The sequence below is a fragment of the Lipophrys pholis genome, assembly GCF_963383615.2.
Source record: "Lipophrys pholis genome assembly, chromosome: 20".
Lineage (NCBI taxonomy): Eukaryota > Metazoa > Chordata > Actinopteri > Blenniiformes > Blenniidae > Lipophrys > Lipophrys pholis.
In genome coordinates this window covers 22,036,409-22,054,816 of record NC_137648.1, presented here as the reverse complement: position 1 = coordinate 22,054,816, position 18,408 = coordinate 22,036,409, and the positions used below count along the sequence as shown (strand labels likewise).

At 46.4% G+C, this 18,408-nt stretch overlaps 2 protein-coding genes across 5 annotated transcripts; both read right to left on the bottom strand.

Moving 5' to 3' along the window:
- Positions 1-5,688: 5,688 nt before the first annotated feature.
- rpl22l1 (ribosomal protein L22-like 1) lies at positions 5,689-8,384 on the bottom strand. Its single transcript, XM_080489262.1, has 4 exons — positions 8,360-8,384; positions 6,393-6,506; positions 5,968-6,089; positions 5,689-5,894 (listed from the first exon to the last, which is right to left on the bottom strand). The coding sequence occupies exons 1-4, from the start codon at positions 8,366-8,368 to the stop codon at positions 5,750-5,752; spliced, it is 390 nt and encodes a 129-aa protein (XP_080345388.1). The 5' UTR covers positions 8,369-8,384; the 3' UTR covers positions 5,689-5,749.
- Positions 8,385-9,930: 1,546 nt separating this feature from the next.
- eif5a (eukaryotic translation initiation factor 5A) lies at positions 9,931-17,754 on the bottom strand. 4 transcript variants are annotated; one of them, XM_080489257.1, is made up of 6 exons: positions 17,717-17,751; positions 17,069-17,215; positions 15,125-15,312; positions 14,443-14,547; positions 11,729-11,860; positions 9,931-10,741 (listed from the first exon to the last, which is right to left on the bottom strand). In XM_080489257.1, the coding sequence occupies exons 3-6, from the start codon at positions 15,290-15,292 to the stop codon at positions 10,676-10,678; spliced, it is 471 nt and encodes a 156-aa protein (XP_080345383.1). In that variant the 5' UTR covers positions 15,293-15,312; positions 17,069-17,215; positions 17,717-17,751; the 3' UTR covers positions 9,931-10,675. The 4 variants fall into 4 exon arrangements, with proteins under 4 accessions (XP_080345383.1, XP_080345382.1, XP_080345385.1 ...); XM_080489256.1 differs by lacking the exon at positions 17,069-17,215 and having other exon boundaries at positions 17,717-17,754; XM_080489259.1 differs by lacking the exons at positions 17,069-17,215; positions 17,717-17,751 and adding an exon at positions 16,937-16,961.
- Positions 17,755-18,408: the final 654 nt, after the last annotated feature.

The window sequence follows — 18,408 nt, the reverse complement described above, 5'->3', positions numbered from 1 at the left end:
ACGTAACTCTGAACTTTCTTTTTTTTCCCCTTTGTAAATTTGGTGGGTGTGGCTTATATTCAAGTGCTCTCAATAGTCTGGAAATTACGGTAATCTAGAAATTATCTGTAAATAATAACGTCTGTGAAATATGATGAAGCTTAAAATTCACATAAAATTTTCCACATTGTGCCTTTGGTAAAAATGAAACTTCGTGTGAATGTAAATTCAGCAAATGACTTGAATTTAATCTCTAAGGATTAAATTCAGGTTCCGTTCACACGGTGACATTTTCAAGTGAAAACGCAAAACTTTGGTAACGTTCCGTGTGTCCGTTTACACAACAACGATGCTCGCAGTCACTGAAACCTTTTTGAAAACGCTCTGTAAACGTCAGTTGTAACTGGGTGTTCTGCACATGCTCAGTAGGTGGACACTGACTGCAGTGATCTACATCAGTTTCAGCGTTTCTGCTGTTGCCGTGGAAACAGACATTGTTCTCAGAACGTTGTCGTGTAAATGTGGTATTTTTCTAAGCGAAAATGTGAAAATGATTTGTTTTAACTTTAAACGTTGCCGTGGAAACGGGACCTCGGTCTCGTCCCGTCATGATTATCAGTCGGTACAAGTAGTGTCAAGCGATTGGTGCAGCACCGGCGCCATCTGCAGGGCCGGAGTGTAAATGTTTTACTGAACAACATCGTGTGCAGCGTCCTGGAAGCCGATTGGTCTATATGTATGCCGCGCCCCCCCCCCCCTCACCTGACAGTATGGACGCCACCGCAGCGATGATGAAGGACAGTATGACGCCCGGACCGGCCACGGCTTTGGCCACCAGCCCGGCCACCACGTACATGCCGGTTCCCACGCAGCTGCCCACGCCGAGCGACACCAGGTCCAGCGTGGTCAGCACCTTAGCCAGCCCTGCCCCCTCCCCCTCCGCCAGCTCCGTCAGGTCGTCGCAGCCGAGCGCCATGGAGCCCATCGGCTTGGTGCGCAGCATCCGGGCGTACATGTTGTACCAGGCATCACCGGCAGAGAGCCGGCGCAGCCACGCCGCCATCTTGTTTTCCTGCTAACGCTAACGGCCAGATTGTTTGGCCGCCATCAGGATCCTGGTCAGATGGTCGAAGGACCGGAGATCTGAGGGCGGAGGACAAAAACTCTTCAACCAGCTACATCAATCATCAGTCCAGCAAACATCCTTTAACCATTTCCTGTTACCTACGACCTCACAGACCACGACAGCCAATCACAAAGCTGGAGACAACTCCGGGAAACAGGACTGTCGTCTCATTCAGTAATGATGATGATGATAATGAAGACAAAGAGGAGGAGCTAGACGAGGAAGATGTGACTCCACCAGCTGTTCTCTTTACTCACCAGAGTGAGACTCTGAAACATTAATGAAGCCGTGGATCCACTTTCACAGTGGAAACTCTTTACTAACGTTTCTGTTGAAGTCACTGCTAATGACGCTAATGCTGCTTCAACTGCTAAAGCTGCTAATGTTACTACAACTGCTAGTGATGCTAATGCTACTAATGATTTTTCAAGTGCTAATGCTGCTTCAACTGCTAAAGCTGCTAATGTTGCTACAACTGCTAGTGATGCTAATGCTACTAATGATTTTTCAAGTGCTAATGCTGCTACAACAGCTAATGCTACTAATGCTGCTTCAACTTCTACTGCTGCTTCAACGGCTAATGCTACAACTGCTAATTATGCTGCTTTAGATGCTAAAGTTGCTAAAGATGCTAATGCTGCTACCACAGCTAATGCTGCCACCGTCAGCCTGCAGTGGAAGTTGTCATCTGAAACATTAATGAAGGTTGAGGATCCACTTTCAGATTGTCGAGTAAAAACTACCTGAAACACATCAGACCTCAACCCACACACACACACACACACACACACACACACACACACACACACACACACACACACACACACACACACACACACACACACACACACACACACACACACACAGGTAGAAACAGACTTGGGATCACAGGCAACACACTCACTTTCTTCTGGTCTGGGGAGCGAGGGGTCCCTGGAGTTGCTGTAGTCCCTGGGGTTGCTGTAGTCCCTGGAGTTGCTGTAGTCCCTGGAGTTGCTGGAGTCCCTGGAGTTGCTGTAGTCCCTGGGGTTGCTGTAGTCCCTGGAGTTGCTGGAGTCCCTGGAGTTGCTGTCCTGAGCAAGGCTGCAAGAAACTGAAGGAGAAGTTAAATGATTCAGAGCTGGAATGAGGTGACCTGAGAGGCTCAGGAGGGGGCGGGGCTTTGCTCACTGAGGCAGGTGTGAGAAATGAGCAGGTGCGTGTGTGTGTGTGTCTGTGTGTGTGTGTGTGTGTGTTTGTGTTGTGAATATGGGCCTGTACTACGACACGGGATTTTTTCTTTTAGACGTAACTTCAGGATTAACCCTGGTTTTCTCTTAGCCAGGTAACTTCAGGATTAACTCTCATTTTCTTTTATCCAGGATTAACTCTGGTTTTCTCTTATCTTGGTAACTTCAGGATTAACTCTGGTTTTCTCTTATCCAGGTAACTTCAGGATTAACCCCTGGTTTTCTCTTAGCCAGGTAACTTCAGGATTAACTCTCATTTTCTTTTATCCAGGATTAACTCTGGTTTTCTCTTATCCAGGTAACTTCAGGATTAACTCTGGTTTTCTTTTATCCAGGTAACTTCAGGATTAACTCTGGTTTTCTCTTATCCAGGTAACTTCAGGATTAACTCTGGTTTTCCGTACAATGACACTGGTTCACTTCTTCCCAGGATAAATCACCTGGTAACTGAGTCTGAATGTCTAACCTGCTATGGAACAGGATACGTTCTGGATAAGATCACAGTGAGTGTAAAGCTCCGCCTCCTCACCAATCAGATCTCTTTGAAAATGCCCCGCCCATTCTTAAATGATGGTGATTGGTGGGCTGGTTCAGCGCTGAGCAGCAGCGGAGAGGAGAGGAGAGGAGAGGAGAGGAGAGGAGAGGAGAGGAGAGGAGAGGAGAGGAGAGGAGAGGAGAGGAGAGGAGAGGAGAGGAGAGGAGAAAGTTTTTAGAACAATCTTTTTGACAGAATCCAATAAATCCTGGTCACTGAGCTTTGAAGGATGTTTTTGTTCTTGTTCTCAGTCTGTTTGGCTCCACGAGGGTTGATCTGGAATAATGAGCTTAATAATAATGCTCAAGCTGACAGAACGGCACAAACAGGAATTGATGGAACCAGAACTACTCCTGTCGTCACGGTGATGAATTAATATTCCAACACGAAACGCACTCACACGGAGGAAACTCAGCCTCAGAACAAGTGGATGTAAAATGTAAAGTAAAAGAAGAGCAGTGAGGAAGCTCTGCCTGGAACCTTTCTGCTGGAATAAAGTGAAAGTGAGTCTGTTTCTATTGTCCAATGAATGAATCTGCTCTAATCTCACCAAGTCAGCATTAACAAGTCAGGAAGGTTCTGGCTTTGGCTGCAGCAGCAGTGTTGCTTTGAGCTGCTGGATGTGTTTGAATTCTTCATAATCTCAGAGATTAACTGCTCCTCTATGGTAAAGTCAGCTGCTCTGCAGGGTTTCCCCCTCTGTGATTGGTCACATGCTGGATGCTACGCCCCTTTTATGTGAATGCACTGATCCTGAAGAGAAACTCTGGGTTGAACTAGTGACTTGATAACCTGCTGTGCTGAACCAGCGTCACTGTACTGAGAATCAGAGTTAATCCTGAACAGAAAATCCCAATTCATTGTGCTGTTAAATAAAGCTGTTGTAGTGTCGTTGTCACGTTGTAGTGTTGTTATTGTCGTGCTGTTATCATGTTGTAGTATTGTCATATTGTAGTTATTGTAGTGTCGCTGTTATGTTGTAGACATTGTCGTGATGTTGTGATGTTGTAGTTATTGTCGTTGTTTCCATGTTGTAGTTATTGTCGTTGTTTCCATGTTGTAGTTATTGTCGTGATGTTGTAGTTATTGTAGTGTCGCTGTCATGTTGTAGACATTGTCGTGATGTTGTAGTTATTGTCGTTGTTTCCATATTGTAGTTATTGTCGTGATGTTGTAGTTATTGTAGTGTCGCTGTCATGTTGTAGACATTGTCGTGATGTTGTAGTTATTGTCGTTGTTTCCATGTTGTAGTTATTGTAGTGTTGCTGTCATGCTGTAGTTATTATTGTGATGTTGTCATATTGTAGTTATTGTAGTGTCGTTGTCATGTTGTAGTTATTGTAGTGTCGTTGTCATATTGTAGACATTGTCGTGATGTTGTCATATTGTAGTGTTGCTGTCATGTTGTTATTGTAGTGTTGTTGTGATGTAGTTATTATAGCGTTGTTGTCATGTTGTTATTGTAGTGTTGTTTCCATGTTGTAGTTATTGTAGTGTTGCTGTCATGTTGTTATTGTAGTGTTGTTGTGATGTTGTAGTTATTGTTGTTGTTGTGATGTTGTAGTTATTGCAGTGTTGTTGTGATGTTGTAGTTATTGTCGTTGTTTCCATGTTGTAGTTATTGTCGTGATGTTGTAGTTATTGTAGTGTCGCTGTCATGTTGTAGACATTGTCGTGATGTTGTAGTTATTGTCGTTGTTTCCATGTTGTAGTTATTGTAGTGTTGCTGTCATGCTGTAGTTATTGTAGTGTCGTTGTCATATTGTAGACATTGTCGTGATGTTGTCATATTGTAGTGTTGCTGTCATGTTGTTATTGTAGTGTTGTTGTGATGTAGTTATTATAGCGTTGTTGTCATGTTGTTATTGTAGTGTTGCGGTCATGTTGTAGTTATTGTAGTGTTGTTGTCATGTTGTAGTGTTGTCATGTTGTAGTGTGCAGTCCGACTGTCTCCTCTGCTCCGCTCCTTCAGGTCAGTTGTTCTCTGCAGACTGAAGTTTCGGCTCCTGATGTGAAACAGACACATTCCTGCAGCCGCAGACACAGAACAGATGATCCAGCGGCGCCCAGCCAGCACGGCGCGGTGCTGCAGCGACATGCCCTGCTCTCAGAGGGAATCGAACCGCTGTTCCGCAGATCACACAGCAGCAGAAAAAGACACAGACCTCCTGCACCTCCTCCTGGTGGCAGGGAGGAGTACTGCAGCTCACTCTGACCTCGGAGGGAATAATGTTCAAATCTTTCGTCACGTTCCTCATCTTCATGACAAACTGCAAACTTTGAAACCTCTGGAAACGATGCGTTTGTGTCATGGAGGTCAACGCGAGGTCTGTTTGGCTGAACCCCGGTTAATTCCAAGAATGAAGCAACAATGTTTTTCTGGTTTGGTTAAAAAAAAAAAAAAGTTCTGATTTTTAGGAAATTTCATGTAAAATTCAAACTGAACAAGTAATTTAGATTAAAAAAGTGAGAAAGGAAGGTAATATCACAATATTTGGATTAATTAGTTAAGTATCTACTTTGTCCTAAAAACAGGACGATTGTTGGACTTTGTGATTTGTTGGTTTTGCTTTATTACCCAAAATGCATTGCACTCTTCGTCACGTCCTCAGACTTACGTCTGAGTTAATTCTAACCCTAAAATAACATGTATTCATTCTTATCACTAAAGTAACTAGTTCCTTTAATGCAATAACTAGTTAAGTGCAGTACTTTGTGAAGAGCTGAGCTGCTTCAACTCGGCTCGTTCTCTTTTAATACCAACATTGTTTAATCTCCCAGCATAGGGAGATTATCAGAATGAAGAAACCGAGACATTTGAGGTGTGTTTGTTTGTTTATTTATTCCTCCGTTCTCTCTCACACACACACACACAGCCGTTCACTCGTCGGCCTCAGACTCCTCGTCGTCCTGACTGATCTGGAAGTATCGCAGCTCATACGTCTCCTTGTCGGAGGCCACCACCCTCAGCCAGTCCCGCAGGTTGTTCTTCTTCAGGTACTTCTTGGTCAGGTACTTCAGGTACCTGAGGGGAGGGAGGGGTTTAGACTTGGACTGTAGGAGGGGCTTAGACCTGAGGGCTCAGGTCGGGCTCTCACCGTTTGGAGAACTGCTTCTCAGACGTGACATTAATCTTGTTCTTGAGCCGGCCGACCTGCACTGTGCTCCCCAGGTTCCCCGTCTTCCCGTTCACCTTGATCCTCTCTTTCAGGAAGGTTTCCTATTGGACAGAGCAGAGTGACCCACTAGGGAAGAGAACCCTAGTGCAGGATACGCTAGGGAAGAGAACCCTAGTCCGGACCCCAAGTCAACATCACTGACATAAAAACAGCACACTCCATCATAACCCTGTGACTTGCAGGAGTGACGGCGCCCCCTGCAGGTCAAACAGGAGCGATGTAGCCGAGCCACACTCACAATTCTCTCCATGTCAATAAAGTGTAATAATATTTAGAGCAGGTTTTAAGGAGTCTAATAGACCGTGAAGCTGTACTCGTGATAGAAGTGAAGGTCAGTGACTTACAAAGTTGGAGGAGTCGAGGATCCCGTCCTCTACCGGGTGGGTCAGGTCCAGGGTGAACCTCCACACCGCTCCTCGCCTGGACTTCTTCCCAGCAGCAACCTTCTTCTGTCGGATCTAAACAGACACACACCACTTCTAATTCACAGTAGTTTCTTTACTTCAGCATGACGGTATTATTGTAGCAAAACTGTTTGTCTATGCGTATGGAGAGTTGTCTGTCTGTCTGTACCTCAACCTGTCTGTCTGAAGTCAGAGTTGCAAATGTGTAAAAGGATCTGTCAATGTGAATCTGTAAAGTCTACACATTCGAATGCAAGTGCTGAAAATACAGACAACTCACCAGTTACGAGTCGCTCAGTTTCACAATTTTTTTTTTACACGTGACTTTTGCTACACTTCTGCCATCTGAAGGATTCTAAGTTGTAAAGCTTGGGCTTTGCTGCCCTGAGCTCGGGCTCACAGGCTCCTTCATGCTGTCCTGCGCCTCAGGCCCTGTTTACACAACAACGTTTCACGTGACAACACCTAATCCGCTAAAAAAAAGGAGTGCGTTTACACTGCAGCAGCGGACACAGAGACAACGGTGTAGTTAGTATGCCGGGCCACTGGAGGGCGCTGTTGCTTGATTTTGTTATGAAACTACACAGACGTGTGTGGAGAGAGCAATACACTATAAACGTGAAGAAAAAAGTAGAGCACCCGACATCCGCATGGACTGATGATGCATCGGATGCTATCAGGGGAGAGTCTCAACTATTAAACTACTGATCTGGACGATAAAACTAGAATATGGTCGTACCACTACGCTGTCGCCATGTTTGTTTACTACTGGATGAGCAGGAGGGAGGAGGGAGATGTGCAGTAACAGGCTCTGTCGCCTCCATCAGTCTCTGCAGGAGGGATTTGGACCGTGAAATAATCTTTCCACCTTGGGAGCCGGATTAAAAACTTTGCAGATACAGTGCATCCGCAAACTGGTGCCGAGTAAACGGACCCCTCAAAAGTGAGGAAAGTTTTGTGGATTCACTCGAATTCGTTGTCGTGGAAACGGGGCCTCAGGCTCATTGAGCGTATGGGACATTGGGGACGGGGTGTTGACCAAGATGGAATCCCAACTGCATGCTGTGAGTACATATCAATAATTTTGTACTTTTTTTTTTTTTTTAATAATTACTGAGGTGATTGCTGAGCCTTCTCTAAATATCCTATTCCAGGTGTATGTAAAAATTTAAGTTGTTTACAGCAAAAACCAAGCTTTACAACTTCCTTCAGATGGCAGAAGTCACGTGTAAAAAAACCAAACAGCCAATTGTGAAACTGAGCGACTCGTAACTGGTGAGTTGTCTGTATTTTCAGCACTTGTACTCGAATGCGTAGACTTTACAGATTCACATTGACTACTCTGACTTCAGACAGATTGAGGTACAGACAGACAGACAACTCTCCGTACGCATAGACAATAGTTTTGCTCCAATAATACCCCCATACTTCTGCATCATTCCGACACATGGTTCAGCTTGTCGCGCTTCATACGAGTGACGGACAGAATCATAGGTTTTTTTACATCCTTTAACTCAAACGTGCTGATTCAGAGAAACATGAGCAGTTAGAATCTGAGCTGATAATTAGGTGTATGATTCTCTCTGTAGAGCCTCAATGGTGCTGCTTGTTTCTCTGTTTTAATGAAACTTTACGTGTTCAACGAACCCATTAAAAATAAATACATTAAAACAAGGAGATTAAGAGACAGAATGTGAGCTCGTTGACGCCTCCATTAAAATGAATGGGACACGTGCTGCGAGCTAATGCTAACTTATCTTCGTGGTTTTCGAACGGTAATTCCAGTTAAAACATTCCGTTCATGAGACGGTGTGACGTTTAATCCACGGCTCGGTGTAAAAAGCGCATCGACACAAGCTGATTTTACGCTAAATTCGTATAATTTGCAAAGAGAAGATAAAACTCACCGGCGCCATATTGAGATCCCGGACCGGAAAGACCGGAGCGGAAGTGACGCAGTAGGACATGCGTCAGTTCAGGGAACGCCCTCATACCAAATATGCTGAAATGACTCATTCACTTTTATCGACCTTTTGAATTATTTTAAAGTCGAACATCGTTTTAGAATCACATCCAGTTTAAAGACATTTAATCTTTATTAAATAACAAAAACACATTTGGGGGTTTATATACCCGAACATTAAAGTTTTTTGTTAAACTGGAGAACAATATATATATATATATATATTTTTTTTTTTTCTAAAGTAAAAGTCAGTTCACATCATTACATTTAGCCTTACAATGCTAATTATATATTACATATAAATCACTTTTCAATCTTAAATTTTTAAACAGCAGAAATTACTGAAAGCAATCCTGCTTTTTAATTTCTTAGATTTTAAAAATAAATTGATTAAATGTTCACATTTAACTGTGAAAACTCATGTTGTCATGGCAACTGGGCAGGTACAAAGGTCAACGTCAACCAAACACACCCCGATAATAAACCTGCAGAGTCTGGTCAATCATTGTCTCTCTCTCTGACAGACACACACAGTTCAGCAGCCTGAGAGCCAGTACAAACCCAGGACTTGATGCCTCAGGCCCTGGGTGTGACTCAAACATGAGACTCAGGACTCAGCTGGTGACTCAGGAGCGTGGTGCCCAGCTGTGATGTTTGCGTCTTCGTGGTGATTCATCGTCCCGGGTGTGTCCAGGTCCGCAGGTCAGACAGAGGAGCCGGGGAACCAGGACATGTCGGGTCCTCCAACTGCAGGAATCGCTTCAAACTGAATTATTCAGCTTCCTGGGTGCTGGAAAGCTTGACTGCTGCAGTTGTGACAGGCGGCTCGTGGAGCTCTGCCGCACGTCTTCAGGGAACTTGGTTTCTGACTGAACGTTTCCACTGGAGTCACGTTACAAACCTCCTGCATCTCAATTTTAAGTTCATTATTCCTTCAGTGACTGAAATGTTTTTCATTTTGAAATAAACAAAGCGAGTTCTGCTGCAGATTTGACGATCAAGATCCGATCTGAGATCCTCAGTGTGACGGCGAAGCAGCGATACGACACTAGTGAAGTGATGTGTTCTAGATCCCGTTCACACGTTAAGTGAAAACTCGCCGTTTGTTTTTGTAATGAACACACACGAGAACAATGAGCTCTAAGCAACAATTGGCGAACAGACATTCTAGTGGACCAAGTTGGATTGTTTTTGCCGCTTTTAAATGTCATATCCGCCGTTTCCACGGTGACTAAGCCAGAGCCTTTTCACAAAGTTCCACCTTGGCAGTTTTCAAAAAGTTCCACCGTGACAGTTTTCAAAAAGGGTCATTTTCAGTGACTCAGAGCTCCGTTGTCGTGGAAACGGACCTAAGGCAATGAAAGTGTTGCGTTTTCACTTGTACCGTTGCCATGGCAACACGGCTCTGTTTTGGGACGATGTAAAACTGAACCGGTAAACGTGGTGAAGTTTTTCAGCGCGTCAGGCAGACGGCGGGAATCGTGGTCGCTCTCAGAGACACAGACTCACACGTTGCAGTTTTTTTTCTCCATTTCTTTCATCGTTTTATTTTGCCAACTCCAGTCAGGTGACAAAGGCCTCGAGTGAACAGACTCTTCCTTCCGCCCCCGAGAAAAGAGGCCGCCACACTGTGGAGGCAGCGGCGGCGGGGGGGGAGAGCGGCTAACTAGCCCGACGGGAGAGTGGCGTCACGAGGACCAATCACTGCAGCTTCTGTTTGTTTTGGAGAAAAAAGGAGGAAATAAACCAAACTTCTTTTGTTTGTGACATGCTGGAAACCACCTGACACTCCAAACACCGTCTCACCAACCCGGGATTCAGATCTACACACAACCCCAACCACCCCCACCCGCTATATTCAGTCTAAAGAATATAAAAAAATAATCATACAAAAGCTGAATCCCGTCGTCTCTGAAGCATTCAGGAATGTGTGGCCCCAAAAAATAAAATAAAACAAAACCCAAGAGAAAACAAAAACAAGCAGGAAGGAGCGACTGATCGGGGGTTTTAAAGTTGTTTTATATAAAGTCGATTGTTACCAAACAGAACCTCAGTGATCAGGCAGACGACCACGCAGCGAGCTGCGATGGAGGGAATGGGGGGGAGGGGAAGAGAGAGAGAGAGAGCGAAGGGGGGGGGGGTCACGACAGGATGAGTTGAGGTTGTCTGTGAAGGCCGACGCTTTGGTGACTGAACCAATGAGAATGCAGGAGACTGGTTGTGGGTGGTGCTTGTTGGTTGGGCTGCAGCGTCCGTCTCCTTATTTGTTGCCCAGGACCTTGGTGGCGACGGCACATTCCTCCCCCATGGCAGAAATCACGGTGACCTGCACACACACACACACACACACACACACACACACACACACACACACACACACACACACACACACACACACACACACACACACACACACACACACACACACACACACACACACACACACACACACACACACACACACACACACACACACACACACACACACACACACACACACACACACACACACACACACACACACACACACACACACACACACACACACACACACACACACACACACACACACGTTGAAGTCCATCATGTGAAACCCGACACTCACATTCCCGCTGCCGGTGACGCCGGCTCTAATTCAGGACCTGCTCACCGGCGGCTAAACTAATAAAAACCTCCACATCTTGAGCCTCAGAACCAAACGTCCACATCGACTGCGCCACTCGATGGTTTAATGAAACGCACCAGAGGATGAAACCTGCAGTTTTTTTACAAAAGTATTTCCAGTGTTCAGAAGAAGTTACGCTGGCTGGAGGAACAACATTTAGCTGGTGGAGAACGACCACAACCAGGATTCATGAATCGTTGACCGTCAACGAGTCACACCGGATCAGAACCCGCCGCCATGTCCGCTTCTCTCCTTTCCCCCCAGACTGTCACGAGTCAGAACAACGTGGAGGACCCTCGTCACCCACCACGTGACGAGGCCAAGAGAAAGAGCACCGTGACTGAACTCAACACAGGCCACATGTCTGAGCTCTTTAAAGAGATTCGAGGGCGTTGCCCTGTTGCCCCACCCCCGACATTCTCAGACCCCGCCCACCTGCAGGCCACTCCCACAGACACGAGGACCGACTCAGGGTCAAACTATGTCACATTTCAGGACTAGGAGGAGTTTGTTCACTTAATTAGATGTGTTAAGAAACACGCTGGAGGAAAATCTCACTGGCTTCATCTGAACATCGACCAACGTTTAAAGATCGTTCCAGCTTATTGGCCCGAGGCCCGGTCGCCGTGACGATGGGTCCAGACTCACCATGAACTCGTCGCCGGCTTCAAACTTTGACTCGATCTCCTTCCCGACCTCGTTCTCGGGGACGCGCAGGTCCTCTCGGATGTCGCCGTTGTCGCCCATCAAGGACATGTAGTTCTCATTGATGTTGACCAGCTGCAGAGGAAACAAGAGTCTGATCAGGACGGTCCCGCCAAACTAAGAGCGCCACATTAAAACTACCAACCTTCTCTGTCACTGCTGGTTTTAGTATGGTTTGAATCTAAAGCGTCTCCGGTCAGTTTCCTCTGGAATCATTTAGCCATTTAAATTCATCCAGTTCTTTCATCCAAGGTTTTAACTATGGCTGGAAAATGTAACACGTTAACGTGCAATCAATCAGCATTATTATCTTAAAAAGCAGAAACACCGACAACTAAGCTGTCGGGCCATGAGTTGGTGCTCAGAGAGAGAGAGACAGAGACAGAGAGAGAGAGAGAAACAATGAGCTCTAAACTTTAACACTGGGAGAACAGAGATATTCTAGTGGACAGACCAAGTTGGATTGTTATTACGGTAACTGTCAAAATAAAATTACCAAACCCAAGAGAAAATGAACTATCTCCTTCTCTATCCACTTCTTATAAACCCCGAAAGTGTTCTGTGTGGCGGCCATGATAAGGACTGTCTGAATTCTCAAACAAAGGAAAGGAGGCTCGTTGCTTCCTTTAGAACCTCCTTTAGCCTAGGAACCACTGATGCTTCCTTTATCAAAAGGAGACCAGCTCATGCTGCCCCACAATTCCTTGCGGTGACAACATTTAAAGGGACCCGCTCAGCCGAGCGTTCAGGGAAACTCAGGATGTTGGAAAAAGGAGCAGATCATGCAAGTTACCAAAGTAATCTGTCTTGAACAACTTTAAATCATATAAAACCCAAATGCGCCTTTTGTAGTTCATTTTCAGAAACTTGTAGTTCTTTCCCTACCATGGTCGACGTCACTAACTTACGCCACCATCACATTATTATGACATCACTAAGTGACTGCCACACTAACGTGATCGGCTTTCACTAACTCCTTTAGGAAGCCTCCTAACTCCTTTCTTTAACCCCATGACGTCCTCCACAGGGTTGAGGTAAAGTCCATAGTTAAGGAGTTAGGAGGGACTTCTCGGACGTACCCTGGGAGTCATGACACCACGGAGGAAACTTTGTTCTGATTGTCTCTACTGAGCATGTGCAGAAGAACTAGTGACTACCAACATGTTGACCAGGACCAGGTCGAGTAGCAGGACCATGGACAGAGTTTCAGCTTTCCACACGACAACGAATTTGGAACGTTTTAGGAAAGTTCCACATTGGGCGCTCTTTTCAAAAATGTGTTCTTTCAGTGACTCGAGCACCGCTGTTGTGTAAACTGACTCTCCAAACACTATGAAGGTTTTGTTTTCACTTAGTCGTTTCTGTTTAAATGAAGGCCGAAGAGCAAGGAAACATTCACACCTGACGAGGTAAACATCTTTATAAAAATTAACCTTTAATGAGGCACTCGAACATGTGCGTCACATTACTACACATCTTGTGACACACGACGGAAAAAATCCCTGTTTTCATCATTATATGTAGAAGAAATGGTTTTAGACTCCCTGAACACGACAGACCTTTAGTACCATTATTAAAAACTCAACGAATTCGGACTCATTGTTCAGGATTTTATGAGGCACAACAACTGGAGTTTCCGCTGGTGTAAAGTAGTTAAGAGGAAATCACGAAGAGTAATCAAGTACAAATACTCTGTTACTTTAAAGATGTGGCCAAAGAGAGAAGCAATGCAGTCATGTTTCAGCTACAAAATAATGGCTCAAGGCCAACACTTCCCGTTTGACAAGCCTTTCCAAAATAAAACCTTTAGTTGTGACATCTTAATTTACCCGATTCAAAGTGAAACCTGAAAGAGCAACACTCTTTAAACACACTATAGGTCACTTAAGATTACTCCGCTGTTACCATGGCGACAAACGCTTCATCACACTTTAAAACCATTTCATCATTGTTCGGCGCATTAGTTACCATTTACTCAAGTATTCGACTTCAACACCCCATGTTAGAAGATAAATGAAAATCGCTGAGTCGTCACATTTGAACAGGAAGTTATGTTTGAGTCACAACATTAACACGTCCTGTTTCACAAACGACTTCACAATAAAGCTGCAAAAGTACGGTGGATCTGGGTCACGAGAATTAATCTGCTGTTACCACGGCAATGGACAAATCTTTGATACATTTCTAAAAATCAACAATTTCTTTTGTATTTACGTACATTTGGGTATTATTACCTTTAAATGAACACGTTTCATCAGTTGTACCTTTACTCGAGTACTTTGTGTTCTCCAGGTGGTCAGAACGAAGTTTGGCCCTCCGGTTCTAAAACGATGTTAGCCTCTGTGTTAGCCGCCACAGCTAGCTGACAGGATGTAGTTCGACTCCACGACGTTCTCCAGTAACTCTCCACCGAGAAGCTCTTCAACGCCACAGAACGCTGCGGCGTCAGACGCTAACGGACGATGGAACCGTGTTGCGATCAGAGAAAACTGCGGAAACAGGACCTGGACTGGACTAAACGGCTGCGCGACTTAAGACGAAGACTTGAGCTACGACTGTCGACGTTACTTGTATCTGGACAGAAACTAGGAGGTTCAGACGGAGCGTGAATCTAGTTTCTGGCGTTTTTACTCTGGACTGTCGTCGAGGAGACGTACCTGGTAGTCTATCCTCTTAATGGCCGGGACGTCCATGTTGTGGGTGGAGGGGCACATATCTTCATACTTCTTGTTGGTGAAGATGTCGATACCAACCATGTTCACCTGAAAGTGGGAAGGACATCAGAGCAGGAACTCCCACAGCTTCGTTTTCCAGCAGTTTAGACGCATTTATCAGCATTTTACACCTTAAAATCTAGAGAGGAGTATTAAATGCAGGAAAACCTCCATGATCACTGCAATCTGAACGATGTAAAGAGATTCAACCGTCTTACAGGTAGGACGATGTCGGAAGATAAAGCACGTTAAATAAGAACAGCTGGACATTTACACAAACTTAAACCTGCCAATTGTTCACAAATTTCACAATATCCAGGAATTGATTAAGATATTATTTACCCAACAGTTAATCTGTCATTATATTGTGATTATATAAAGAATAGAAGTAACGGATATATTTCTAAACACATTTTCAAAAGTCAAAAAAGTGAATCTGGACGTTTTCGTTCCGTGTCCTGTGAAGCTCCAGCCGAGGTCAAAGTCCAGGCGTGGAGCCGCCGGGTGTTTAGAGACCGAGATAAGGAGGCCGCGGCGCTGAAAGGCGAGCGACTGTGAGCCCAGGCGACCCGGCTGCTCTGCGTTCAGAAGCGCTGCACAAGCAGCCGGTTCCCGGGCGGCTCACCTTGGCGTGTCCGTGCTTGCCGGTCTTGGAGGTTGACATCTCCACGATTTTGCAGGGACGGCCCTTCAGCACCACGTAGCCATTCTTGCGCAGGGCTGAGCACTGCATGGGGTAGGTGGCCGAGGCCCCGGACTCGCCGGTCGTGAAGTCAAGATCGGGATCTGCCATGGCGAAAGGGGTCGGGATCGCTGCGGGAGGTGGGACACGGGTCGGTCAGTCACTTACTGCGCCCCAACCCCCCCCAGCATCAGTCCTGAACGCAGAACAAACCAGACTGGTGTGCCCTCTAAACCCTGGCCCCCCTAGAGTGCCCCCCCCCCCCTCACGGGACACGCCCGTCCAGCGCCACTGGACCAGGAGCCTTCAAACATCAGCGCTCAGCAGTTTGTCTGCAGGAAGCTCAACTCACTTATTCATGTAAACGTCTCATCTGTCCCGTTTTCCATTTCTCTTTTATACGCTGAATTAATTTTACTCTCTTTTCTAGTAAAATTAAACATTAACGATTGTTTTAACTCACCAGTATAAACTTTATAGTCAATGTAGTTCAAGCTTTGTCCATCAATAACTCACACACCAGTGGATTAAATCCGAATGTAAACAAATACAGAAATTACAGATGTTTTGCTGTTAAAAGCGACATTATGACGTTTTTCTATCATTCTGTTTCTTGACTTGTTTCAGGCTCAGAGGAAAACTATACTTTTACACTGTTGTAAAGCATCTGACAGAAAAAACATCAAGTTCAGCTTTAAACATTTAATATATTTAGATCCACAACACAGCTTAAACGAGTACAGATTACATCCATCTAAAGTTACCTTCCTCTGAAATGTTTCACTAATGATGAAAACTACGTTTTGTTAACTCACATTAAAGGTAAATTAGAGAAACTACGCACACGACGACATGTTTCTATATTTGAGTAGAAATGTAACTTTAAACCGGCCCCGGCCACGTTTTGGAGTAACGCAGAAAGTAACGGGCGCTGCGTTCCCGTTACTCCGGCACGAGGCTGCGCCGTCCGCCGCAGCTTTTCCCCGTTACTTTTCATTCTGAGCTGAAAGGCAGCGATGTGCGGGCTGGAGGCGGGCACCGGGGCCGGAGAGGAGCCGCGGCCGGCTGGAGGGGAGGCACCGCGGGCTGCAGCGGAGACCCAGCCGGCTGTCGAGGCGGATTAACGGAGTCGTTTTAACCATGTTAGCTCGGACGGGTTAGCCGGCCTCCGCTGCACATCACGGCTACAGGCACCACAACCACCGCACCGCCGACAGAAATGCAGATTTTAGCCAGCAAACCTGCTGGTTTGGACGATTCTGGGACGCTGTTGTAGCGTGCGGAGGTTTGCAGAGGCCGACGGGCCGCTGGAGCCGCAGCCAGCAGCGGGTCCGTTATCCGCCTGCGGGGCTGCTCGCCGCGTTAGCCCCGTTAGCTCCATTCACCGCTATAGCACCGAGCAGCCCGACAACAGCCGCCCCACGGCCCGCCGAGACGCCGGGTCTCCCCCCGCTGAACCAGGCGGAGGTCACCGCCACGCCGGTTGCGTCCCACCGGGAGGAGGAACGATTATCCGCGGGGATGACAGGCGGGTTCCCCGGGCCGCGCCGCCGTAGGCCGCACGGAATCCCACACCCAGCCCGCCGCCGGCGACCACCTCCACCCCGCCATAAACTCACAGAAAGTACAGCCCGGCCCCTCCAGCCGCGGCACGGAGACTCTGCGCGGCTGCGAGTCCGCTCAGCGAGCGTCTAAAACCCGTTAGGAGCTCCGTTTATCTCCCCGAGGCAGAAACACGCGCCATGCCACACTTACCTTCCAAGAAAAAGAGGACCGGGAGTGCGCATGCGTGTGCAACTTTACCGCAGCATCCGCGGATGGGGGAGGGGGGGAAGAGGGGGGAGGGTGCCAGGTCTGCGGCAAACCTGGCAACCCCGCACTGCTTACCCTCAGCAGAAAGTAGGGGAGGCGAACGCGATTCCCGGCCGGGGGGCCCGACATCCGAGTGCGGAGCTACTGATAAGGCAGTTTCCACCTGGACTTGAACCCGGGACCGGCTCACCACTGCACCACTGACGTTTCCTCATTTGACTTCTGAAAGTGTTGTTTCGTTAAAATAAAACAGCTCAGACTGACCTGATTCAAACATTGAACCAGCAATAACTCCACTACAACTTCCATTCAGCTAGAAACTCGGAAAGTTCCCAACTGGGACATTCCCATTTCCCAACTGAGAACAAACCAAGAGTGAGTCAGTAAAGCCAGCAGAGCAAAGACGTCGTCGTCCATAACACCGCATGGTGGAAGCCGCAGGTTTCTTTCTTCAGATCGCGTTCATCTGTTGTTTGATTCTAGAAGTTTCTCCAGTGTTTGGTTTTCAAACATTTAATTATTGTCACACTGTTAATGTATTTCAACATTTAAATTATCCCAAATAAATAAATAATACACAAACTACTAATCATTCTGTACTTTAGTACTTTTTTTTTTTCCAATATTTTTAGTCAACTACTTAATTCAGCAACAAGAAAATCTGAGGAGCCAAAAGAATCAAACTGTATGAAGCAGAATTCACACACACTCTCACACACTGACCTGCTGTCTTCATGTTGGCTCCTCCTGTTCAAACTGACAGTTTGGGGGAATAACAGAGTTTCACCTGACAGAAGCCCCGCCCCGTGTAGCCCCGCCCCATGCAACCCCGCCCCCATGTAGCACCGCCCCTTCCTCATCGTCATCCTCAGAACAAACAAAGGACTGGACAATTCCAAACAGCTCTGTGTTTATATCACCACTGACGGCTGTACGTCAGACAGTCAACAGACCGGCTTCCAACTCACTGATCTGCTCAGGCGACACTGGACCACCTGCTGTCCTACTCACAGCTGGAGAACACCTGCAGAACATCCAGAGAACACCTGGAGAACATCAAGAGAACACCTGGAGAACATCCAGAGAACACCTGGAGAACATCAAGAGAACACCTGGAGAACATCCAGAGAACATCAAGAGAACACCTGGAGAACACCTGCAGAACATCCATGAGCTCCTCGGTGGAATGTTGAAGGTTCTTGAGACGTTCTCTATCAACCATCTGGAGAGCCGCAGCTGCACATCCTCCACTCAGTGTGTGTGTGTGTGAGAGAGAGATGGCGCCTCCTGCAGGTCACACAGGGACTCACACTCTGGAGGCGTCAATGAAGACACTTCATGTATAAAAGGTCAACATGAGGATCAAGAATCTTCTCAGAGGTTTAAACCTTAAATCTTGTCCCTCTTCCTGGTCC